At 44.3% G+C, this 27,275-nt stretch overlaps 1 protein-coding gene and 1 long non-coding RNA gene across 3 annotated transcripts in view; one reads left to right on the top strand and one right to left on the bottom strand.

Moving 5' to 3' along the window:
- Window positions 1-27,275, bottom strand: part of LOC142806517 (uncharacterized) — a 484,058-nt gene that overhangs the window by 313,145 nt on the left and 143,638 nt on the right. The window lies entirely within an intron of this gene.
- The window catches only part of LOC142806464 (calcitonin gene-related peptide type 1 receptor-like), a 338,910-nt gene that overhangs the window by 273,925 nt on the left and 37,710 nt on the right, over window positions 1-27,275 (top strand). For both annotated transcript variants that reach the window (XR_012894635.1, XM_075891270.1), the window contains exons 4-8: window positions 15,543-15,649; window positions 17,032-17,160; window positions 20,366-20,544; window positions 23,629-23,831; window positions 25,823-25,948. Coding sequence is in view for 1 of the 2 variants with exons in the window: in XM_075891270.1 (XP_075747385.1) it covers window positions 17,119-17,160; window positions 20,366-20,544; window positions 23,629-23,831; window positions 25,823-25,948 (550 nt within the window). In the remaining variant the exon portion in view is untranslated. The remainder of the gene's footprint in view (window positions 1-15,542; window positions 15,650-17,031; window positions 17,161-20,365; window positions 20,545-23,628; window positions 23,832-25,822; window positions 25,949-27,275) is intronic.

The following is a 27,275-nucleotide window of genomic DNA, read 5'->3' as shown; positions in this document are numbered from 1 at the left end:
GTCTTCTTTTCGCCAGAACCTCGTGAGGGCTCCGGTGTTTACGTTTATGGATCAGTACTTACGTTTATGGATCTGTACTTCTTGCCGGAGGACTTAGTAACGCAAACGTAGGCGAACACTGGTCTCGCTTTACTTTTTATTTTCTTGCGTTTGTTTTCTTTCGCTCCGAATTTCTTTTTATATTGATTAAACAGGTGTGTTGTGAAACAAGGCTCGTGCGAATCATTCGATGTAAACACTAGTGCACCTTCTAAACTGCTATGTCTCCTAGTCTCTTGCTCATGCGAATCATTCGATGTAAACACTAGTGCGCCTTCTAAACTGCTATGTCTCCTAGTCTCTTGCTCACGTTTTTAAACAAAAATGTCGTTCAATGGAAAAGTTATATGCTGGCAATGGGCTGTATGAAACAATGAAAAAATTCCTTGTTTTATTTTTCTTCTTGAAGCACGAATACCGGCTAGAAAATCCCGTCGCAATGTTAATGACATTGCATTTCTTATGTATTGACGTCCATGTTCGATTTTAGTCAATTAAACCCGGACTTAATGAATACAAGCTTACGAATGCGATGACTCGATGACAAAATCATACTATAAACAAACAAGATTATTTCAACCACGAAATGCCTTGTGTACAAAAAAGATATAAACTGGGTGATTTATTCTGACACAAAAGCTCAGAGGTTGACCCTGAGTGCAAGAGTGGATGTTTATGAGGCTTGGCATAATTTCCAGAGCGAACAATCGAGCAAGCTTTCATAAGCTTTTACGGTCTTTGGGGGAAAACATTGCAAGAAAAAAAGCTGTGCAAACTAACAGGGCTGTGCTGTGCCCGGGAAACTATGACAGAGCCATGTTCGATCACATTATTCTGATACACAGCCTTCCATTACGCATCTTTTATAGATTTGGTGCCAAAATAGAAAACAATATTGGTTATCCTGTTCCAAGAAATATTTATAAACTCTTGATGAAACTCAACACAAAATGTTGCGTGTCGCAGAACAGTACGAATACAAAATTACGATTCTTTTTGGCCGGTGGAACTGTATGCCAAGGGCATAGAAAATAAACGATTGAACAGAACGCTGTTGTGGAAACTGCTAGACGAAAAAGAAAAAAAGATCACTGAAGATCAAATGCTAGTACTTCATATACGTCATTGTCTCTCTGAAAGTCTTCATAAATTTTGAGCACAAGTGTGAACGTTTTTTTGGCAAACTGCCTTAGAACACAGGTTTATTCTAAAAGACTAATATAGCTATGGGCAGTCATCTAAGCAGCAACACGTCAATGAAGAAGACGACAATTTGGGAAACTGTTGTGTGCCGCTGCCTTAGCAGGAAGTGCCCTAGTACCTTGCTGTTAATACACTTGCCCACAGCATCTCTTCTGCGTCTGTTCGCCCCACAACCCCACCCCGGAAAAATTTCTGTCTGCGACCCTGCTGCAGCGTAGTCAGACTTCTCGACGTTGTCAGTGAAGCTATATACTTCAATTTTTGAAGTCAGTTGGAAGAATGAAAAGAATGTTTCTTTTGCGTTTTTATAAACGGCTGACAGCGTTTTTAATACCTCTACAAGGCGTATTCTTGTTTGACTATGGTTGATCATCAAAACTGAGCACCCGCGTACAATCTACGGACACTTCGCCTAATTAACGAACGCGCTAAGTGCTAAAATTCGTTCCATAATTTCTATTGCACGGGTTTTCTCTTACCTTGATTTCCCGCCCATTTTATACCTTAATCGAAATCTCGAAATAAGGGACGAGAGGGTTTTGGGCATTCATCATCATGTCAGTGACGTAGCAAGGGCGTGACACACCGCCCCCCCCTTTCCCCCGTCATTTTTTTGCCTTCAAATACAGAGTGAAAAGCGACCATTAAAAGGGAGTGCCCCCCCCCCTCCTTGAAATTAAGAAAGAGCACCCTCCCCCCGAGATGTGTGTCTGTCTACGCCCCTGTCACATATACGTACGCAGCGCCATGATTGATTGATATGTGGGGTTGAACGTCCCAAAACCACCATATGATTATGAGAGACGCCGTAGCGGAGGGCTCCGGAAATTTCGACCACCTGGGGTTCTTTAACGTGCACCCAAATCTGAGCACACGGGCCTACAACATTTCCGCCTCCATTGGAAATGCAGCCGCCACAGCCGGGATTCGAACCCGTGACCTGCGGGTCAGTAGCCACTAGACCACCGCAGCGGGGCTCAGAGCCATGGGGAAACTGCAATCATGATGGGCTGCACGAAACTCGGATAAGTTGAGGCGGACTGTTCTATCTAGCCATGCCCCTTGAGCAGTCGTTATTAGTATATACTTATTATTACTTACAAATACTGCTGCCTCAGATATTGATACAAATGTTCATCACAGAAAAGAAAATACAATTTAACAAAATACATGATTACGGAACTCTTTTTCAAGTTACTAGCATCGAGTCTGATCAGAGACCCGTAAAGCTCATTCTATAGATCCATGGTCCGCGGAAAAAAGGAAAACTTAAAACAGTTAAGGCTAGCTCTAAATGGGGTAATATTTAAGAGATCGCCCCATGGCGGTGGTTTAGTGTCTAAGGTACTCGGCTTCTGACCCGCAGGTCGCGAGATCAAATCCCGGCTCCGGTGGCTGCATTTCCGATGGAGGCGGAAATGCTGTAGGCCTGTGTGCTCAGATTTGGGTGCACGTTAAAGAACCCCAGGAGGTCGAAATTTCCGGAGTCCTCTACTACGGCGTCTCTCATATTCATACGGTGGTTTTGGGACGTTAAACTCCACATGTCAATCAATATTTAGGAGATCGAATCCTCGGGTACGGCGTGCGGATGCTGCAACGATAGAACGGGGCGGGGCGTTAGAGAATTCAAATTGGTGTGAACTATTTTATGCAGGAAAATGACACGATCGCAAGCGCGCCGACATTCGGGAGACTGCATCGACGAAACGTGCGCATGCGAACTAGGCGAGAACCGTCGATCATAGCGACGAAATATAAACTCTATAGCTTTGTTTTTGACATATTCTAGCATAGCTATGTCATTTTTGTGGTGAGGTGACCAAACAACTGACTCATATTCGAGTATGGGCCTGACCAAGGTTTTGTACGCCGTCAGTTCGCATTCTTTTGTGGACTTGTTGAACGTGCCTTGGAGATACCAAAGGTTTTTAAGAGCCTTGTTGCAGATTGTTTCAACGTGCGAGTGCCATTTTGAATTTGTTGTGAGAGCGATACCAAGATATTTAAACTTCAGGATACGAGCTAACCTGACACTGTCATTAGTATAGGCGAATAAAAGAGGTCTTTTTCTTATTTGAAAAGGTAATGGCTACAGTTATTTTGAAGTTAGTAAACCTTTGCGAAGTTTTACTCCAGTTACAAAACAATAAACATACACTGTTCAGCGCTTCCTGGTGTTGAACGTTAGAGATGGTGTAACATATAACGCAGTCATTTGCATATATTGGAGTTTAATTGAAGTGTCACCAATAATTTCTGCTACGTCACTTGTATGGATAATAAACAAGAGCGCCACGAACCCCGAGCCTTGAGCACCCCTGAAGTGTTTTGTACTTCAGATGACTTCCTGCAGTTTATCGTTATAAATTGTGTACGTAACTGCAAGTAATCTACAGTTCAGTCAACAAGCTTGTTTCACCAAAAAATGGCCGAAGTTTAACCAAAAGCTTAGTATGACAAACCAAGTGAAAGGCCTTAGAATTGTCAATGAGTATGGCGTCCATCTGTCCTCGATCGTTAAGAGAAGAAGCAATGTCGTGCGTAAATTTAAGTAATTGTGTGACAATAGAATAGCCAGTACGAAAGCCGTGCTGTGATCGGAAAAGCATGTTGTGTGCATTTAGGTAGTTCAGAATGTATTTATGAATGTTGTGCTTCAAAATTATAGAGCGTGTATGAAGTAAAGATATTGGCCTATAATTCTTTATTACTTGCTAGTTGTATTAATTTTTAAATAGCACAATAAGACAGAGAATAATTATAATAATATTTGTTAGTGTCTATTGTTGCAAAGCCATGACATGATTACCATGACATGATCTCGCCGTATGGACAAGGGCTCCGGAAATTTTGACCAGATCTGGTTCTTCAACATGCACTTTAGTCTGAGTGCTGGCGCAGCATGCACTTTCCCTTCCATCGAAAATTCGGCTGCCATGGCCGTGCTTTCATAGTGCGACTTCGGGTCAGCAGAAGAGCAACATAATCACTAGAACACCGTGGCGCCTAAAAGGTTGCGCTATGACTGTATGACTGTGCTGGTGCTGCAGCCCTAAAAAATCAGAAAAAGAAAGCATAAAAACGTTCATTCCCTTAGACGTAGAAAGTAATTATACCGTGTCCACTCAGAGCTGCCCATATCTTGAAAGCAGGACTCTCCGTCAAGAAAGTTACAGCTTTGCCGCAAAGGCGAAGCAATGAATGCGATAGCAACAAATTGGAAGGTCAAGCGAAAAATGGCAAGCAGATCAAAACGTTCCCCACGTTTCTAGTGCATAAATGACGCACGAAGCGTACTCACAGGTACAGATGAACGCGAATAAGCATTGCAGTTGTTACTAAGTTGTCTGAAAAGCACGCCCTTTTTGCAAACTGTGAATTTGCTACGAGTGCAGTGACCATTGTGCGCCTGGTAACTACAATAGAATCGTCCCGGTGAAATCCAAAAGCGTAGGATAGGCCCCACCACGAGATACGCGGGCACTCGCGAAAGCGTCTCCTCTCCGCAGGGCAAATGACGCTTGTGAGATGAGCGTGCGCCGCCGCGTCGTGACGATCTGGTCACGCGCGCTCATTGCCCCATCTCGCTGGTAATGCTAAAAACACAATATTAGTTCCGCCGAGACCCCTTTCACTAGCGGGAAGTGGTAGATACAAACAGCTTGCTGTTTCAATGTTGAAAGAGGTGCGCCTACGTGGCTCAGTGGTTAACGCCTCGAACTCACATCGCTGAGGTCAAAGGTTCGATTCCGCGTGCCGGGGTCTTTCTAAGGTTTTTTTTCTCTTCCTTGCATTTAATACATATACATACATACACATATATTGTGAATGATGGCGACACTAACGTCGATGTCGGCTGCAAAATCCAGCTGAAAGTGTCCATATCGCGATGAAAACGTATGACGTTGCCCTCCAACACACTCCGTTCGCACGCATTTTTACAGCGAAGCTCTTTGTGGCTACAGGTGATGGCGGATCGTGACCGCGGACCAAATGACACGCAGAAGAGCAATTTTTTGTGCTCCTATAACCACCACCTATGTTTTTATCAGCAGTGGCGAGATACTCGGTGTCGACGCATCCCACTAATCGTCGTGGTCCACGCTAGAGCTCCTATCAGCAGTTACCCTTGGAACTCTTTTGGCAGTATTCGTGTCCTTCAGTTGGGGGAAGAGGAGGGGATTGTGAAGGAGCACCAGTGCGCCGAGAAGCGCGAATCAGCGAGAAAACAACGGGAAGCTGCTGACGCAAGAAATTTAGCCACATGAATTGGCTTCCCCTTTAACAGTAACGAAAGGGTCTCATTTTTTTTTCGTACACTTTCCTCAGTCTTTTCTTTAAACTTCTACAGTGGTTCACTTCGTTGTGCATCAGGCACCGATTTTCCTCTCTGGCAGGACTGCACGTACACTGCACATATAGCCACATCGCGAATGCCCTGCATGCTCCTGGCAAGAGACTCGACATCAGCCTGGGCATTTACTTAGATCCCATAACACGTTATCACACGACGCATGGCCTCTTCGAAATGTATATTTTATCAAAAAGCTTCATGCAAGCAGAGTTTCTGCATGACCTTCGGAAAACCCTTCGCAGTGTCAAGACCCGACTACGAACATAACTATCGCATTCTTCGGTGTACACCACACGTCTCTCGAGAACTCTTTATGATAGTTTCAACAGTACCTTCGCAAGTAAATAAAAAAAAACATTACGATGTAGATCGAAAAACAGGTCAAGGTACACAGCTTTGAGACATATGCGTGTACATGCCCAACCACTTTGACAGTTCTTGTTGTACAAGACACCATAGACAAGACCACGTGCAAACTAATCTACACTAGCCTGCGGCTTGTCGTATAACCAACGACCTAAACCAACCGCAACAATCAAGAAAAAGTTTCGATCCTCACCTCATCTATCCTATTTCGTACGTGTATAGACGCATTACACAAGCCATCACCACGCGTCCACGGAGCTCTTCTTGAATTACACTTTTGATGTCACGTGCGATCTAAAAAAAAAGAAACATGCAGGTCCCCTCCTCCAGAAGCATGTTGCGCGCTCTTCCATTTAGTTTTGCGCCACTCATCGCGGCATTCTTCAGTTTCATAGAGGCCTCGTGCAACGTTATCGGGAAAGCAACCGCCCTTAGCGCTCAATTATAGCGCAACACGTATGTTCGCGTTCACAGCAGCAGTCACCTCGTTACGGAGCCAATAAACGTCGTTGATGTGGAAGGGGAAGATATCCTCGCTTTCCCCCTTTAACACCCAACTTTCAGTCCCTCAGCCCCCTGCTATTCTACATATTATACTGTTCTCGCCTCGTCATCCTATACACGAGGCGCCGGTCCGAAACAAACGGGTCGGATAACTCGAAAAGGCAATCTCTCCAGTTGGTAGTCGCCGTTTCTTCGTACCAGCAACTAACTACCATGTGCTCCCGCTAATGACACCCGAAAAAAAAAGGAACAAAGGATGCGCTGCGCCTTTGTAATTGCTATAGCCTGAGCCGCGATGGCTGCAGTGGCTTGACAGGAAACTCCCTCCATCTTTGTTTGTTTGTTTTTTTCTCCTTTCTTGGAAACGACGCATGCGTTTATGCAACTAAGCGCGGTGTCGGCTTTTCGCGACGTCAGTGGCTGCAAAGAACACACAGGTGCGCACGCACACACGCAATGACAATTAAGCTAAAGAATTGAAGTTGACGCTCGTCGGCGAAGAAGCCACCTTTCATATTAACGCTGTATGTTCTCTTTCGTTTGCTGTTTCGTGCCACACCGAGTGGCGTTCTCCTTCTCCCCTTACTCTCTCCGCCTTCATCTCTTGCTTTCTGCTCTCGACGGCTCAAAATCAGCTTGTATATAACATCTCGCGGCCCGCTTAACGACTCCACTCGTTATGCGGGTAACTCGGGTGTCGTTATTATTGCTTCGCCTGTTTCGGTAACAACGGTATAACAGCTAACCGCTATTACGTTTCATTATTCGTTGCTTCACTGGTATTCTTTTTCTCTGGTATTTTTTTCTTAACGAACTATTTTTTTTCTCTCACCTCGTGAAAGGCAACCGTAAAGGATGCCTGTTATCACTGCATCCAAGTGACCTGTCATCGTGCCGACGCTATGGCTGCAGACGCCTCTGCTCCGTTTGTTCTTTGTTCTCAGTGTGTTCTTGTGTCCAATAATATATCTACGTGAAAAATAAGGAGACTGATAAATAGCGAACAAGGCTGGGGACAGGGACACCCCGGAACAACCAACCAAACAACGTACAGAAGATGCATGATATACCTGAAAGGTTCGGTTTCAAGTCATTCGTTATCCCGGTTTTAATGAACGTAGTTCACTGGCAGCCATCGGAGTAGAAAACTTTCGCTATCCCATTGGGAGGAATCTTTGATGTGTGCCCCTCAGGGGAAACCGATAATATTTCTTCGACGTAATCCATCGCCCCCCCCCGCACCCTCCCTCCCCCCCCCATCTTTACTTATTGGTATCGATTTACTGCTTTACGTTGCAGTTCAAAAAAAAAGTGAAATGGTAGACGTGGACGAGACCATCGTTCGCCTAATTGAGTGCCGACTCCCTCAGGTTCCAGCTCACGCTGGAAAAGTTCACACGCTAACGCCACTCGCGAAATCCGAAAGTTTTAATTAGGAACTCACTTGCACCGTGTTTCTAGAATTTCAGGCGAGGTTGAAGAAGGGTGAGGGTGAGGCAGAAATGAGAGTCCTTGGAAACCGACAGGTGCTGGGTGTGTGGAGCCCAGATGCGTCAAGGTAGACAACGAGACGTATTGCGTAACAGTATGTGATTCCTTGTCACCCGACGAAGCTTCGTCTTCGCACGAGTTCAAGCGCTCTTGCAACGGTTAGCCGTATTTGCGTCATATAGACGGCTTCGCAGCACAGTTTCAACGGCCAGTTATGACACTGTGATATACTTGTTCTAAATAAGGCGTTTTGTTGAGTAGAACAACTGCACTGGTCCGGTGCGTTTTTCGAATGTGTAACTATTCCGTCCACGTTTAAATTGTTTTAAATACTCATTGTTTTCCCATCTACAGTAGAACTATGGAATGGTCTAGACGGCTCACTTCGCCAGTTAGCTCCCGCTCAATTTGCAGAAAGAATTCATCAGTACGTACCTCTGGAGTCCTAAATGTGTGGTGCGCTTTTTGTATATTTTTTGTATATTGGTGCAATTTTTTCTACCAAATAATAAGCGATATTTGATGCATTGTTGATGCATTTGTATAACTTTTTTTATATGCTTGCTAATTCACGCAGTTTAGCATTCAGTTTGTGTGCTAATTTGTTTTATGTTATGCCTGATTTCCAAGCAAATTTTGTAACCACCCCTTCAATGTCTCGCAATGAGACAGCAGTATATGTAAATATCCGTTGTAGTTGTCACTTCACTATCTATCTGTATATTTATCTATCAATCTATCTATCTATCTATCTATCTATCTATCTATCTATCTGTCTGTCTGTCTGTCTGTCTGTCTGTCTGTCTGTCTGTCTGTCTATATGTATGTATGTATGTATGTATGTATGTATGTATGTATGTATGTATGTATGTATGTATGTATGTATGTATGTATGTATGTATGTATGTATGTATGTATGTATGTATGTATGTATGTATGTATGTATGTATGTATGTGTGTGTGTATGTATGTATGTATGTATGTATGTATGTATGTACGTATGTATGTATGTATGTATGTATGTATGTATGCATGTATACATACATACATACGTACGTACGTACGTACGTACGTACGTATGTATGTATGTATGTATGTATGTATGTATGTATGTATGTATGTATGTATGTATGTATGTATGTGCTTTAGTTTCTTAGTCGGAAAAATGACCAGCAACTTGTGACGCCTGATCAATTTCTTACACCTCCTGAACAATTTCGAACTTTTTGTTTTCCACAACATGAAATATACGAAGCCTTTCGGCGCCTATGATATGCAGTTGGAAGAAAGAGCCTACCCTGTAAAAGCTCTTCCTTTCATGTAACCAAAGTTATTGTAATCTTGGAGAATGGCGCACCAATCATGGTTACTGTCTTTCCCCAGAGGTATCTCATAAAAAGTTCTGGAGCACTGTCACTAGCGTAGTTCAATGCGATAATTCCGACACAACCTCGTGCAACACGCTGACAGTGCTCAATATTTGGTCGCATGTCGATACGTTAGGAAGTCGGAACGATCAAGGCATTGATGATATATGTGGGGGGTTTAGCGTCCCAAAACCACCATGTGATTATGAGAATCGTCGTCGTGGGGAGCTCCCCATAGTTCGACCACCTGGGGTTCTTAAACGTGCGGCAAAATCTGAGCACACGGGTCTGCAGCATTTTCGCCTCCATCGAAAATGCAGCCCCCGCAGCCGGTATTCGATTCCGTGACGTGCGGGTCAGCAGCCGAGTACCTTAGCCACTAGACCACCATGGCGGGGCGGGACGATTAAGGCACGAGACACATGTGCTATATTGGTTGATTCACAGTGCACATTAGCATTCACATCAATATATGCAAACGTACTGAACAAGTCACACTACCATCAACTACAGTAGTAGGTAGACGCTGTCAAGAAAAATGAAAGATATCCGGATTATCGATCATTACCCAACAAAAATTCCAGGAGCTTTCGCCCTAGCGGGAAAATGGGGGAAAGCGAAGCTGTGCGTCTGTTGCGTGACGTGCCACCTTTCTGTCTTTTTTTCTTTCTTTCTTTCTTTCTTTCTTTCTTTCTTTTTTATTTATTGCTTCATTTAATTCTTTATCTATCTCTCGTTGCGCAACGCTCCCCCCTGGCTGCTTCCTTTCTTCGTGTTATGAATCGTGCGTTTTATTCGCGCGCAACACCATCACCGCAGCTCTTCAGTTGCTACAAAAGTCGCGCGTTCATATCCAGACAACGATCAAATTTTTCAACCTAAATTTGCATATCACTTCGATAAACGTTTACATCGCCACGTCAGAAGCGGCCGATCACCGACACATCCACTGTCGAGAGAAGATTATTTTGATTGCAAAACTGCGCTCACTAATTATAAAATTCGAATGACAGATGGGGTTTAACATCCCATAACAATGATATCACCTGGGCGTTCTTTAGGGAGCACCCAAGTATAAGTACACAGACCTCAATCATTTTCGTCTTCATGGGAATTGCGGCCCCTAGCGGCCGAATGGTCCACACATATAAGCAAATGAGCAGCGCGCATTCGAGAGCTCTGCATCTCTTTGCGCCCGCCGACACAGAGCCTTGACAGTGAGGCTGCCTAGCAAGCCGGTTAACAGCGATAAACTATCATCATGATAACCGGGTGCGTGCCACAGAAACCGGAAGTATACACTGCTAGTGGTACCACCATATAAGTTCGATTCTTGCCCCCCCCCCCTTTTTTTGCTATTAAAGAATGGTTAATTGATTTATTTCACCTTTTTCGTGTTCTTTTTTGAAGGTACGTTATTATTCGTCTCGTCCTTATCTGATTGCTCTCTCTTTTAACAAGCATTGTATAAATGTTTACGTTATAAGGTGCAGTGAGGCCAATGCCCCTTGTGGCTATGAGCCAAGATCTTCTAGGCTACAAAACAGAACAAAACAAACATGGGCGAATCTGACTACTTATCGCTGGTTCACTAAAATTAATAAAGCAACAATCAGACCAACTAATAATTGCGAAGCGACCACGGTGAGCTGGAGACCTCGAGTAACGTGCAACGTGAGCAAACTGGAAATGTACCGCCTGCTGCGAGAACACCACGACGCGATGGAAGGCCTACGACTACGTGCCGGCTACGTGAGGTTTGAACGCTTGGTTTCACGGCGAGTCTCTTGTGTCTCTGGTCTTTGGGTGATCTGGGTGGTGCATATACGTGACTTTTTGTGGTTCAACTATAGAACCTCTTTGCGGAGATAACCAACGTATAGACAACATGCATCACCTAGCTAAGGTCTAAAAACAACCTAGGCAACTGGGTTATAGCGTTCAAAATCATCCAGTTTCGATGTTTCAAGCCTTGCGCGGCTCAGTGCGAGCTTCGCCTGATTTTTTTTTCTTTTCGCTCACCACGCCGTCTCAGAATTATGTGTGTTATAAAACATTGGGTTAACATGTTGCTGTCACGCCATCTCGTACTCGCGGAAAATCGCACAGCTTCAAGGCCACCGCTCGAGTCTGCCGGGTTTCTTTTTTTTTTCAATAATAGAATATATTATTCGTTTCGAGCCCCGCTCGCTTTTTTATGCAAACGGTGCTATGAATCGCGTCCTCCTAATGGCACAGTCAGTCGGTGTAGGAGACAGATGCTGCGCGCACGTGTTCGTTTAATTGTTAGCCGCTTATTAGCAAGAACTTCCCGCTGTTATCTACCCACCCTCTCCATCGTTTTCTTCTTACTTCTCTTTGCTGTCTCATTTCGCAATTGCGCATTTAATCAAGCGACCCGCGTCTTCCGCCTTCTGCACGACGAGCAGTTTTTCAAGGCTGCGTAAGATGCCTATTGGTTCGTATCGACACGTTGAATCCCTTTCATTTCAGGCTCATATTGAAAGCATTTCTCTTTCTTTCTTTATTTCTTTCTTTCTCTCTTTCTTTCTATCTTTCTTTTTTCTCTCTTTCTTTCTTTTATTCTATCTTTTTTCCTTTCTTTTTTACATTTTGCATTTTCTCTCTCTTTCTCTCTAGGTTTCTGCATCAAACGATGCAAGTATCGGTAAACGAGTCGCACGCCGTAATCTTTACCCATGCGTGGATATAATGGAGAAAATAAGCCGATGCCTTTCGTTATACAGAATCAATGCAAAGTGAAGATTTCCAGTGTCGTCCTTTAAAACGCTACTGGAGAAAACAGAAGGTTTAATTGCATGGTGCACCTTCGCAACCATCAGCAGTCTCAGCGTTCCTCCTCTTGCTCGGTCGGCGTAGGATAGGCGAGAGAAAAACGTGAGTGTTGAAAGCTTCAAGAAAACGCATTGTATATCCCTGAGGACTCGTGAGATCCGGTGCACTTATGTGAAGAGTGCAAGAATTCGATAGAAAATGAATTAGACAAATTTTCACTACATTTTAATCGTTTTCTTTACAGCGAATATGTACAAGCGAACCCCGGTGATACGATCACGGTTCGCACAAATTTAGGGGTGATACGAATTTTTCTAAGGTCCCGACCATAGCCTTTAAGCCTGCAATGGAATAGAGTGTGATTGTTGTTATCTCATTTTCACCCTGCGATGTTTGATACAAACGTAAGCTACCACAAGGTACACAAAGGCGTTGCCCATGATGTCACGGAAAAGAAAGTAATCACGCGCGGGCACTGCGATTCTAGCGCGGGCATGCACGCACACCTTCCCACCCTCCGATTCGCACGGTAAACTTCCGAATTTCGACCTCCCGAAGCATGTCCCCAACACCACCATGATACGAAAATAGGAACAAATGTCAGTGGCTCTAAAATTTCTTAGCCTTCAACATACATGAGCAAAGCGTACTTAAGTCCTGGGCTGGCCAGTATCGAATATACAGGTATCTTAGACACTCTTTGAGTATCTTGCATCTGTATCGCCGTAAGTCTCGCAAAGCGAGTATCTGTATCTGTACTTCCGATGCATACATTATTGTATCGTGTGTATTAAAATACAAGATACTGCCACAAACATCCCAGCATGCCAAGCAATAAACGTCAGCCGAATGTTCCATCATAAGCTGACACTGCTACCACAAACCCATCCCAATAATACTAACGAAGATCTCTTTTTGTGTGTGTGTGTGTGTGTGTGTGTGTGTGTGTGTGTGTGTGTGTGTGTGTGTGTGTGTGTGTGTGTGTGTGTGTGTGTGTGTGTGTGTGTGTGTGTGTGTGTGTGTGTGTGTGTGTGTGTGTGTGTGTGTGTGTGTGTGTGTGTGTGTGTGTGTGTGTGTGTGTGTGTGTGTGTGTGTGTGTGTGTGTGTGTGTGTGTGTGTGTGTGTGTGTGTGTGTGTGTGTGTGTGTGTGTGTGTGTGTGTGTGTGTGTGTGTGTGTGTGTGTGTGTGTGTGTGTGTGTGTGTGTGTGTGTGTGTGTGTGTGTGTGTGTGTGTGTGTGTGTGTGTGTGTGTGTGTGTGTGTGTGTGCGCGCGCACCAGAGCTCTCCAGCGAGCATGGAAAGTTAGCTCAAGGCGCACCACTATTGCTGCTTGCAGAGTCACGTGATGGCGCTGGAGCCACCTTGACAATAACGAGCACGCGAACATTTACATAAAGCCGTCCTTTTGTTTCTCGATGTTTTCTTTCATTTTACCATTGTCGGTTCCGTGAACCTTCTTTGAAGCCATGGTATTGCTCAGCGTACTCTATTGTGTGCAGCGTCTATCACACAAATTTGGATGCGACTATAGTGTTGTTGCCATTCGTCCTCTGAGTTACTCCGCAATGCAATGTCATCGGCGAAGAGCAGGTTACTAAGGTGCTCTTCGTTAACTCCTATCCCTAACTCTTCCGATTCAAGGCTTCTGAAAACTTCCCGTAAGCACGTAGTGAATAGCACTGGAGAAATCATATCCCCCTGTTTTACGTCATTCTTTATTGGTGTTATGTCGCTTTTTTAAAGAGCGCTACAGGGGCACTTGAACTGCTGTAGATTTCTTCGAGGATGTTTAAATTTTCTTCGTCGACGCCCTGATTCCACAGTGTCTGTACGACGGCTGATATCTGAACTGAATCAAATGGCAGCAGCAAATGGCAGCAGCAAGCAGAGGACCGAGTCGATTGGCGGAAAATGTGAGATGTCTTTGTGCTGCAGCGGTCGCAGTCAAGATGACGATGATGATGCTGATGCTGCTGCTGCTGATGATGATGATAGTGTCATTATTGGTGTTTGTCTTTTATGGTGTTTCGTTGCAAAGCCTCACTGATGGAAGTATGGGGTAGCTCTGTGTCTCGCTGCTTTCACATAAACTTAAACGCAAATAAGATTCCAACGACCGTTGTACCATCGTTGTCGACGCTAGATGCGATGGATCAAACATTTATGCAACAGAGGATGTTTTAGCCAACTATTTCTTTGTTCTTTGTTCTAAATCAATCAAGAAAATTTCAATGATAGCTTGATTGTTAGCACAAATGATCCTTGCTGTCCTCGATTTGTATCCCACACACTACCTAGTCCTCTGTGTAGTTTTTTTTTACTGTACATTGTTTTTGTAACCTGCTCCTGTATTCATTCCCGGGTTTGTTTTTATTTTTATTGTCTGCGTCATTACTACTAATTGCATGTCTGCATTTCATAACAAAAATATCTGGGGTATGACGTCCCGAAAATCACCATATGAGAGACGCCTTAGTGGAAGGCTTCGAAATTTCGACCACCTGGGGTTCTTTAACGTGCACCCAAATCCGAGCACATGGGCCTACAACATTTCCGCCTCCATCGGAAATGCCGCAGCCGGGATTCGATCCCGCGACCTGCGGGTTAGCCGATTGCCTTAGCCACTAGACCACCTCGGTGGGGCTGCGTACTTGGTACATGAACACAGATCCTGCGTTATATTGAATAAAACAGCGCAATTGAGTTTGCAATATAATATTGAAAATTATGGGAACAAATCTAAAAGACGTTAGGAAAGGTATTTGGCAAACCTAATATCAAGTACGCCGATTTTTACACGGGCGTGCTCACGAGTCCGTCTGTGCTATTTTCAGTGGGTAACGAGTTCTTTATTGTCTGACGTTTTGTCTGACACCCGGCATTAGCACTTCGAAGTTTGCCCGTTGTTGTGTTCGTCAGGAGGGCTCCCAAAAAATGGCACCGGTGCGCCTATTTGAAAAGCCACAGCTAGCAGTACCGTAGACTTCGAATGGGCTGTTGCGGGCCCGCAAAGATGATCTTGTTTACTTTCACCCTTGCCCTGCCGCGGTGGTCTAGTGGTTAAGGCACTCGGCTGCTGACCCGCAGGTCGCGGGATCGAATCCCGGCTGCGGTGACTGCATTTCCGATGGAGGCGGAAATGTTGTAGGCCCGTGTGCTCAGATTAGGGTGCACGTTAAAGAACCCCAGGTGGTCGAAATTTCCGGAGTCCTTCACTATGGCGTCTCTCATATTCATATGGTGGTTTGGGACGTTAAACCCCACAAATCAATCGATCAATCAATTTCCACACTTAGCTAGTTCAGAACTAGGGGAAAACGCAGGAGCACCATTGCGTTTCATTTCGTTTGCCTTTGCTGCTGACACTGTTTCTTTTTTGTTCTTTTTTGTTGCCTGTTCGCAGTAGCTGATTTCTCGCAGGTTCAACTATGGATAAATCCAGCCTCGAAGCAGCCTGTTTTCTTGGTGAAGTTCTCACCCCCTGCTGCGCAAGTTCTAGTACGACTGAATGCAGGAACCTCCATGGGGTAAGGCCAGAACTACGTCAAAATGTCATAATTTTTTCAGTTATTCAGGAACACATTACTTTCTTTAAAGGCACTCGTATATTTCACGAGTAGTAAAAAACCATAGGGACAATGTCACGCCACTGAAATCAAGTGAAAGGCGACGAAAACAATTTTAGAGTTTTTCCGTGTGGTGGCATCTATGCTGGCGTAGACAATCGATTGCTCAATATTTATGCGATACGCCATTTATGGTTATACGAACCTGCGTAAAGATAGCTGCACGCAGTGACACGTAAAGTGCATTTCGCAAAGCGTAAGCACGATAAAACAGAGTTTGCACGATCGGTAAGATCGGCAAAGAAAGCTCCGTGGGCTTACCGGAACGCTTGCTGGTCAGAGAAGCATCCTTAGCCTTCTCACAACAGCTTCAGCTTTCCAATCAGCATCTCGGTCTACCTACCCGCGGGCATGGCACGAAGAACGAGGCTGCTAACATGGAAGGGCACAACAGTTCGGTTACAGAGATTTCCTGCATTTTGTGCAGATTTCTTCCCCAACTATCCTTAGTTGGGGAAGAAAAAAAAAGGTGGTTGGGCACCTCACAACTGTCGCTCACTATAAAGGGGACACTTCAGCAGTGGTGCAGAGGAAGAACAGAATCATAGTAAAAGAATAAGGTGGAAAGACGTGAAGAAGAGTTAGTTGAAACAAAAGAAGAACATAAAGCTAGAGTGGTGGGTATGCGCCTCAGGTATTGGGAAAACTCCACTACGCGTGCAGCGGATGCGACTGTCAAACGAGAAAGAACACGTGAAAAAGAGAGACAAAGAAAGTGATAGAAGGAAAGAGGCAGGGAAAAAATAGAGAGAAAAAGAGAGAATCAAGGCACAAAAAATTAAAAGACCGGAAAACATATAAAGAAGAGTACAACATAAAAAACGCACACAAGAGCCAGAGAGAAAGAGAAAGAAAAGTAGGAAAAAAATAAAATAATAAAAAGTAACCTGGAAGGCCGGCCACCCAGGTTCACTCTTCCTTCAAATTTGGCAGCGCTTGCAAGACTGCCATCTTTTTTTAAGCACAAAATACGCTTGGACGCGTCGTAAGCCATAAAGAGCAGAGCTGTGGCAATGTAACTCGGCTTGTGGCCGCTGGTCATATTCGCGTTAACTCTAAAATGAGCCATTCTCTTATAAAAGTGGTGTCTGTGTGTGTTTATAGAAGAAAGGGCCATGGTTCAGAGTGCCATGTAGCTATATACCATTAGAAAGCTGTAAGAAACCCCTGAATGCTTTTGTTTTGATTTATGTGCTACCATGGTGCGAGAGCATGGCTTGTGTTGGGGACAATCGTCATCTCAGTGCGTTTTAACCACATTATGACCGCGTGATAATTTTCAGGCTCACTGCACACGGAGTTGAACAGTAGGCGAGAAAACAGAGCTCACGTCACCTGCACTGGTGGCTCCATCGTCATCCGAAAACAGCATGCTACCAGGGAATCTTCGCATTCGCTTCACCACTTCCTTGGTGAGTTTCCCAAGCCAAATAATGTCCCCGACAAGCAGTTTTACCTGGTGCTTGCTGGTGGCATTGTACTTTACGCGCTCGGGAATATTGTAATGGTGTCCAGTCAGGGTCGCTTAAACTCTTCGCTGCTGAACGCGAGTGACGCAGTACGAGAACTGTCTGACTACAAACACACACCCGAGTTTATTGATAGTCGTCGGGCTCTGTAGCTTTGCACACACGTAGCGCCAACTGTCGAAGCAGCTTTCGTATTGCACAGTCCGACGTCCCTAGCACAGTTTGCTGTGCAGCCAGGTTCAACTATTGTGTGCGTAACAACAATTTCGCTAAGTATGAGGTGTGTTTGAGCATTGAAAACTGAGGAAAACAGCTGCGATTTTCTCTCTGCCAATTAAAAGTACAACCGAATGGCCATCACTTGCTGGAACGAGAGAAAAACAAAAGTAGACACAACAGCTCTATGCACTATGAAGAAAGGCCTCAGTCGACTCTACTCTTGCGTTGTCAATTGCCACTTGCGTAAAATTCTTTCCGTAGCTGTCGCGCAAAACATAACGCCGAGAGCGCTGGATAAGGGCCGTTGCAAATATGTTGAGTAAGCGAATTACTTGCGTTTTCCACAGCCGGTCAAGTGAGAAAAATGTGATAATGTTGGTCTCCAGTTATAGTACTGAGTAGCCTTGACGCAGAACCACGGTACCCTGAACTACGAAACTCTGCAGAGCCTATGACCGCGATGCGCGCCTTGCAACAGTTAAATGCAGACTGGTGATGCGCGCGATAAACATCGCTCGCTCCGTGACCACTCGGAACTGGTCGCCACCACACAGCATCACGCATGTACGCTTTGAAGGCTCAAAGTTCCGGTTTTAACTAGCAAATGCTATTACGAGAGCCACACAAGTAAATCTCAAAACGTTGGTTATGACCACTATCAGGTTTTTTCTTGCCCGTGGTCTCCGCGACTGACGGAGCTATCTCGGAGCTCTCGGTAAAAGTGGAAGGCAGTCATTAACATAGCACGCGAAGATGCGTAATAAAATAGCCTGATGCACAGGAAGGAAGTGATGGATGGTGAATGCAACTGCAAAGATGAAAATCGCCGACTCCATTCGTGCGTGACGAAGCGAGCTTCGTACCACTTATCGTAACATATATTGCTCGTGTACGTACTTCACGGCTCTTACATTATCTGCATGTCCAACTCTAACGCAATTAAGCGTTACAGAACACATGTTGGAGGGCTTGCTTTGAACTCGATGTCTAGCGAGGCTGGCTTGTACATGCGAGTTTCAGCATGCCGAAATAACCGAAACATCTTTTGCATTGTACTCGCAGTTCACTTTGATGGGCTTTCTACTTTTCTGAAGCGAAGGTGGATTGATGGAATAAACTTTCCGGGTCTTTAATTTTCATCAAGCCACGCCTCAACACAAACGATACAGGGGTGTTCTTTAGTGGCCTATATGCACATTCACTTGCGGACGGCTCTCTTTGCAATACCCAGTTATGGCCAGGGCGGTGATGAGAGCGCTTGTGAGGGCGTTTTCCGCAGCGCCGCCTTAGCAGAGTATGACATCTATAGTTGTCGTGCAAGTACGCATATACATCTACCCTGAAGTGAAACCAATACAGGCGATCTGATAAGTACACTGCAGTTTAGGACAATCTTAGTTATGCTCCTTTTCTTACGAAAACAGTAAGCAGAAGAAGCTTGATGCTGGCAAGTTGGTGTAGCATACTGGAAGGTAAAACGTTGAGCAAGAAAACATGAGGACTTAAAGCAACACTTACAACGTACGACCGCAACTGTAAGGAAAACTGTAAGACCTCGCACATCACATACTACTGATCCTCGAAATAGAAATACTGTGTTTTCGTTCAAGACATATGCGCTTACTCCGGATTCTATAAATCTCAATAGTGGATTCAGGTTCAAGGGGACTTTTAGTTTGTGGTTCAAGATATTTTGTCTCCGGTCCCCTTAGCTACAAGTTAGCGTGTTCTATCTGCTGCAAATTCAGGGAAGACCAACATTTAAATTTTCTTTAACTTATAGGGTTACGACTACCCAACTGAACTGTCGCTCACAAATTCGACCACCGATCCTTTAACGCGAAAGCGCTTTTTGGCGGAGTTGGCGAAAACGTGTTTTCAAAACGCGTTCGCAAAATCAGTGCCCGCAAAGCTGACCTTACCATAACAAAGAACTTAGCTAGTTAGCGGGTATTCATTCTAAAAGACAATTCGTGCAAACACGGACACGAGAAGGGCGTCATGACACTGCAGCCACCGGGATCTGTGGTGTCTTGAGTTTTTTGCTATGTCCACGCTTGTATGGCCTGTCCTTTAGCACAAATTACCTCTCCCAGCGGAACTGACCTCCGCACCTTGCGGTCGCGTTTCCTGTCGACACGTTGGCAAAGAGAGAGAGAGAAATAATTAAAAGAAATAGACACGGAGGTTAACCTAGACGAACTGGTTTGCTACCCTGTACGGGGGTGGGGAAAAGGGTCGGAAAGAAAATCGTGCATTCAGCTGACGCGGTGGCATCGACACGCGGTGTGCACTCCACTATGCCACAGCAACCACCTGCAGTCAGAAGCATTGGAATCCCCGCAGCAAAAAAAAAAAGAAAAGAAAGTTCCGTCTTCAATGGGAAAAAGAAAACGTTAGTTATATTCGGCGTACTTTATAACAAACGCTTTCGTGTTCTAGTACCATAAGAACATGCTTGGAGATCGTCTGTAACTCCTCTTGGTGAACCCGCGACAGCACCCAGTTCAACGACATTCGAAGCGGAAGCGTTGAAAAAATCACCCTGTTCGGATTAAATTCACACATTTGTTGATGCCCTAACAACCGAAAGCCAACGGTGGCTAATACATCTCATTCAGTATCCGTTGAATGCTGCCCAAGCCGCTAGAACTCTAAGAAGGCTAAACTTGTCATTCATAACCATCTTTTAGCCAATAATTGTTTGCAGCTATAGTTATCTAGTGCTGGCAATTATGAGTCAGTTATTGCAATATGTATGTAAATACAGTAGTTTAAATTGTACGCGATAACACACAGTACGCGGGTGGAAAAGACACAGAAGGACGTTGTCTTCAAAATGTAATGTGGGCCAGATAATTTACCTTGTTGCTTCAATCACGAATCTTGTTTAATTGCGTTCATTTTATTGTTTGTTTTCGACTCGCAGCTGCTGGCTGCAGCAGTGTGCTCGGTCTCGGCGCGGAGGAACCTGTACGAGAAAACTCCCGACACCTGCCGCATGGAAACCCAGCACTACCTGGAGCCGCACATATTCAGCAGGCTGACGTCCGCTCGTTGCTACAAGTACATGCCCAGCCTGGCCTTCAAGAATGCCTCCAGGCTCACGTAAGCACCACGGCAACCTCCACAAAACGTTCACCTATGTAACTTGAGGCCAATGTAGCGGATTTATATTAAATTTTGCGTCCTATTTCTCTCTTTTATACACTGTGTTACTAAAGGTGCCATTTTAAAAGGAGATCTTTTAACCTCTTCGCCACCTATGTTCACGCTCGCGGACATCACTTCTTTAGCCAAATTCAAAACATCAAACTTCTCAGTGTTATTCAGAAGTCATGCCTTCATCATCCAGAATGTCTTCTACCCATCATGCACGAGTGAACAGCTGAAATCTGCTTCAGTGACTGTTGCGCGCACAGATATAAACTTTGGTGAGCAGCTCGCGCAGCGCGAGACTGCTTTGGCCTAACTACTTGAAGTTTCGTAATTGGTTATTTTCATACAATGTGCATAGTGTGAACAAGAGTTATGTTTTTGTACTCTGACAATGATCTAGAAATATCTGGAGCTCTGCTTTCTAGGCTGAACATTTATCTGGGTCGTCTTATAGTGATCATTGTCATCGTCATTCTCAGCCTGTTTAGTCCACCATAGAGCGAAGGCCTTTCGCACTGATATCCAGTTTATTCTATCAGGTGTGAGCTGATTTCACTTTTTTTTCCTGCGAACCTCCTAATTTCATTCCTCCGTCGAATTCTCCTACTTCCTCTAGAGCATTTCCCATCCCTTGGTGATGATTCTGTAGCTGCTAGTGTCCACCGGTTCTCTGTTCTACGGATTACGTGACCAGCCCAAATTCACGGGTATTTTTTTTTCGCCTAATGTAAAGTAGGAGACCAAAGTGAAACGAATCTCACAAAGTAAATTCTCTTTTATCTTTAATTACTTCGGCTGTTGTTTTATCATCTTTAGGTGCTTTTCCTCATGGCATATCGCACATAGCATTTCTAACCTGACTGGTTGTTACATATGGAATCTCCTCATCGCCACTTTTACTCAATATTGCATGAATCCTATTCAAACTGAATATTTCAGCGTGTAAAGTTCAGCGTACGATTCATCTGTCGCCAAACATATATCATTGAAGTTGCTGATAGTATTTCCCTGGTTGTCTTTCTAAGCATGCATTTTATTCTTTCCTGTATATACAAAGTGTATTTCTCGCTGTTTTGACGCTGCTGTATTTGTTTACTGCCTCTTTTGCCACTTCTATTGTTTCTTACGGTATTAAAAACTAATATGGATGTTTGTGAAGAATCTTGTTTCATCCTTTGAAAAAGAAATGTTTGTCGCAACGTTTTTTTCTTTTTGCACTTGTAGAACCTTCGAAAGAAAGTTTTCAAAATGGATATTCTCATCTAGCCTACTTTTTTTTGATAGTCAACAGGTTAAGTCTTTTCAGAAAAAGATCGCACTTTGCAGAAGAATTAGACAAAGAAGGAGAATAACTTGCGAACTTGTCAAAACGAGCAAATCAGTTCTGTAAAGTTCCACAAGGTGGAAGAAGGTGCAAGAAACAGCGAATTGTTTCCCATGTAACAGCAGCACGAAGGTATCTACGAAAGGTACACATGGAAGCTTCTAGGATGAGACAAATTCAGCAGGCAAGGAAAAATTTGTTCCACAGTCTCAGAAACAAACGTTGGACAAACCGCTTTTCCGAGATAGTCACACTGCGTTATACATAAGCTAACTAAGATGCTAACACATTTCAGTGAGGGGCCGTATATCAATCGACAACACCATAGCCGTAGAGGCAGGTAGGATGATCCATTATGGTGAACAGGCACTCGTCACCGTTTATATCCCAGCCCAAGGATCATTTCCTTTCTTAAAACTGCGAAGTCTTGTAAGAAGCATATATGTGAATCGTACTTTTCATCCTTACGTTAAAATCAAATGCGTGCTTACTTCCACGTGCACCCTTATTCAATTCTTCAAGTATGAAGAGAATTTTGACTAGCGTAACTTTGAAAAGCTTTTGTTTCCTCCTAAAAAGTATTGGAGAACTGATAACTTCTAGTATGGGTGGGTACGCTGCTTCATAGTATGCACTATATAACTATATATTTTGACAGCCGATATTGTTTCACGCACATTGTTATCTATAGTTTCTAGTTTCGTCGAAGCCAGAAATATCTACCAAACGCATTCATTACCCTACATTGAACACAGCTAAAGAAGTGGTAGAGAAAGAAAGCATTGAGAGTGCACCATAAGCGCTCACATCTACAGGTACAAGACATGTCTATAATGCATTACAGACCACTATAAGTTTCAAATACGGTAGCAAGGCATTCGGTTCTAGTAGCTCACACGATCATGGTTTTCGAACCCTGTTTTGTAAAGTTAATCGTGAATTCAGCTGCTAGAACGCCCTTCATAAAGGACTAAGTGAGGCGTTCTAACGGAAACAAAAAAAAAACACAGGTCAAATTCAATAATCTATTCTACCTGGCAGAAGTGTTATGCAGGTATGACATACGTATGAATGAGTAAGCTTTCGTGAGTGTGCCTTCCATCAAGAGATAACGATCAAGATCAAGAGATAACGATGAAGAGATAACAACGTTGCTTTATAACGGCAAACGCCTAATAGCACTAACACCTTCTAAGAAAAACCATATTTATGTACGAATCCGGTGCCCATTGAAATATTATACTATGTTCATTCGCATGAGTTTCAGGGCCATTTACAATAGTCTGCATCACATTTCCGCGCCACGCCCGGGTTGGTCTCTGTGTTACAGTGATCCACTTCTGATCCGAAAGTGGTGGCACCGAATCTTGGCCGCGGCTGTTTCAGTTCGATGAAGACAGAACGCTTGATGCCCGTGTGCTTTGATCGGGACGCACGTCAAACGAGCCCAGGTCGTCGGAATTTTCAGAGCTTTTCTCTACGGCTCCCCTCATGTTCATTTCACGGTTTTTGAACGTAAAATTCCAGGAATTATTATTTGTGAACAAATATGTGCTCACATCCTATTAATAAAAGAATGATTGCGTCTAAGCACTGAAATAGGACCCGCGTATAAGTTTAGAACAATTTATTTTTATAAGGTGCTGCTCAATCGCCTCGTCTTTTTACCGAGAGACTAGCTTCTCTAAACTTTATTTCTCTCGTTTCAGGTATTGCGGCAAGGGTTCTCTCTGTCGCGGCGACTGCGAAGGCGAGTGCTTCCAGCCTTACGGCAACGACAGTGACGTTCAGGTCCTGGAGACCTTCAAGAAAGGTCTCTTTGCTGACCGGTGGAAGAGCTGCTGCTCGGCGGCACGCGAGTGCTGCCAGGAGATGCTCGCCAACAACCATGCCGGACAAAGCACGGAAAAAGGTAGTATATCAGTCAGAATAACACCTACCACGGTGCACAGAACTGCGAGCAGTCGCAGGCATAGGCGCGAGCAGAAGCCTCCTTCTAATAAAAGGGGGGGAGGGGGGTGAAGTTTCATCGCATTGCGCCCCTTTCCTAATTAGGTAAATGTAAGGGGCACACTTCGCACCCCCTCCCTATTATGTCGATGTATGCTGCTAAATTTGCGCCCTCCCCCTCTTCTCTGACCAAAAGGGGGAGGGGCGTCTGCGTCCATCTCCCCCGTTCACACGCCTATGGTCACAGGAACTGTCAGTGATCACAAAACGGGAAGTTCAAGCACATTGCTTAAGTGTTGTGCAGAACGATTCAAAGGCGGAACAAAAAGGAATACGGCGGACGGCAGTTCACTCAGGGAAGCGTCACGAATAGCATAGGGTGTAGAATGCTAGAAACTAGAATGCTAGAATGCTAGACCAGAATGCTAGGAACGGAAAGTGCGACAATGTGCACGTCCCTAAACGTGCATCCGGTAGCATAAGCATCATTTGTGCATTAAAGAAGGCGGCGAATGACTGTAAAAACAAAAGTAAAGAACACCACTGCATGTGGCCACTTTCAAAAAGAATCACTTCTTTAGAAAACTACAATCAAAGCGGCAAAACTCGAACAGCTGAGCAGAGTGCAGGTTGCATAAAACTGCATATAACTAAAGTTTTAGGAGCGCTACATGAAGTGAAAACAAATTGCTAGGTTAAAATGTTCTTACGCTTCTGTGCGTCTTCGCATTTCAATGGCGCGGTTCCGGCTTCTACTGCCAACAATCGTACACAATTTTTCGTACACGCGTCATTGCTTTATATGCCTCACAGAGTCAGTTCAAAACTCTTGGAAACTGCCTCACGTTTGGATGGTGGTGTTGCTCGGAAAGCTGATTTTCAGTACTTTTGTCTTTATAACATGCGCTCGATGTCGCGAACTGTCCAACGATGCGCTTCCCCTCTAGCAAACGTTCAATTCAAAAGGGGGCTTTACGGAATGCTGTTGCGTTATGCAACAGAGCCAACTTTATTTGGGTGTTTTTTTTTTATAGTTTGTTGTCGCCTTTCTTGTTTTGTTTTTTTCTCTCGTCATTTAGAATATTTTTGCAGTTTTATACACGTTAGATTATCTTCCATTTTTATATATAAATAAAACAACAAAATTTAAGCTCTGTGGAAATCACGCTGTGTGAACTCTTATTGCGTGAACGCTCGTATTGTAGCACTCAGACAGTGTTTGAACGAGGGTCCATGTGTTGTCACCTAAACTGTTTTTGTTGCTTACAATTTTACGAGAAATTCTATCACGTAAGACGAGCGGCCGGTACCACGCATGGGCACCAACTTCTTTAGAAATACGTCTGTTTTTTAAAGAATTTTGTTTTTTTGCGAGAGCTAACTGCTTCTATCGTTTTTACAAGTAACTGTACATTAAGAAACTAGTTCTACGTTGCTTGATACCGCAAGATCTATTGCTACGTTACGTCTAGATTTTTGGACTTTCTCCAAAGCTCTTTGATGGCACAAAGCTACTTTAACAGCTGTATTATGTAACATTTGAAACTTTATACCAGTATAGTAAGCTTTTTACGACTATACAGCTGTACAACGCAAAATTATTTTTCAACATGCTTTATATTTTGCGACAGGTACTTTTTACCTCTGCTAGCTGAGAGAAAAAAAAACTAGTTAATTGTGTTACCTGCGTGTATGCTTGCCTTTCTTACACATAAAACAGGCATCTCAGCACACCTAATTTCCTCAATTTCTTCCTCGCATTCATTCTCACACGAGGCAAATCGAATGACGATTGCCAGTGAAATTGTGTGACTTCATACTTTTCAGTTTCTCTCTTTTTATTATAAATTTTCCTTTTTTCCGCTCACACAGTATGCACGAGGCAGCAAATGAACCTGTCCCCATCATCCTGTTTTCCGTTAAGGATTGTCACTTCTTTTTTTTTATTTTCAGATGGACTTCACTGTCCTGCAACATGGGATGGCTGGACGTGCTACAAGGACACTCCCGCGGGGACCACTGTACAGAAGCCGTGTCCAGCGCATGCATACTTCCTCACGGAGACACCACAGTGCATCAGTAAGCTGCGTGCCCTATATGAACCCGGCCCTGTCCACTGAGTAGCTCACAATGCGGCACGTCATCTTATAGAGAGACGCTAAGCGAAAGAAAAAAAATTGCAGCATATCCACGGAGTGAATGATGGAGAGTGGGGCGAAGAATTCGTCCGTCCATTCGTTTTTGCTTCCGTCCGTCCATGCGTCCGTCAGTGTGACCGTCCATGCGTCCATCAGCCCGTCCGTGCGTGCTTCTATTCGTGCGTCCGTCCCTGCGTTCGTCCATCCAGCCACCCCTGAGTCCGTTCATGCGTCCATCCATGCATCTGTCTATGTGTCCCTTCGTCCATCTATTCAACACTCCAAGTACCACCATCTCGCATCTTTTCATCATACATTCCCCATATAGAAGCACTGTCATCCAGCGGACATTCCAAGGACTAAACGAGAGGGGGCACACGCACACTTTCTTACGGCTTGCGCTTCGGGTCCACTTCCCACCAATAACCACCTCGAGTTCATGGTATATACTAGTTCACTGTATTCATGGCACTGCGGCCGAACGCTCGCTAAACTTTTCGAAAACCAAGGAGGTTGCGCCCAGCGAGTATGACGTAGCAAACTTTTTCAGTCAGATAGTGCTCAATGTACATGCCAATGGCTGCTAATGGGAAATGAGAGGCGGAGAATTCGGCTTTTACTTTCTTACGGCTTGCGCTTCGTATCTACTTCCCATTTTTAACCACCTCGAGTTCATTCATGGTATATACAAGTTCATTGTATTCATGGCACTGCGGCTCAACGCTCGCTAAACCTTTCTAAAGCTAAGGAGGTTACACCCAGCGAGTATAACGTAGCAACCCTTTCTTGTCAGATAGTGCACAATGTACATGCCAATGGCTGCTAATGGTGATCGCAGCCTGCACGTTAACTAAAAGCCAAATGCTCCTGTCTCTCATTCTCCACCAGCAGCCATTGACATGTACATTGAGCCCTATTTCTCATTGTTCAACAACGCACAGAAGAAGTCTCTCACCGGCACCACCTTGGAGGTCAAAACGTTATACTTGTTACATACTACGGGAGACGAACGGGTGCCGCTATAAGGAGCTTCGCCCCTAAAAAAATATTGGACCCCTATCTGCATGTTTCACTGCAAATCTCGTCGAAAGACGATAGTCTTGTGTTTGGAGAGAGTGAACAAAACGCTTAGTTGATGTTCTGCGCGAGAAAAATCGGTGAATTGTATTCTGGAAGCGCTGCGTTAGAGAGTCTTGATTCGTGCAGCGAAGGCGAACGAGCGCATCTAGGCACGTTAGACACGAGCGCCACCTGGCACTTATTTTCGA

This window comes from Rhipicephalus microplus, chromosome 1, assembly GCF_043290135.1.
Source record: "Rhipicephalus microplus isolate Deutch F79 chromosome 1, USDA_Rmic, whole genome shotgun sequence".
In the NCBI taxonomy this organism is placed as follows: Eukaryota; Metazoa; Arthropoda; class Arachnida; order Ixodida; family Ixodidae; genus Rhipicephalus; species Rhipicephalus microplus.
The sequence above is the reverse complement of the archived record's forward strand: the minus strand, read 5'-3'. Positions and strand labels throughout refer to the sequence as shown.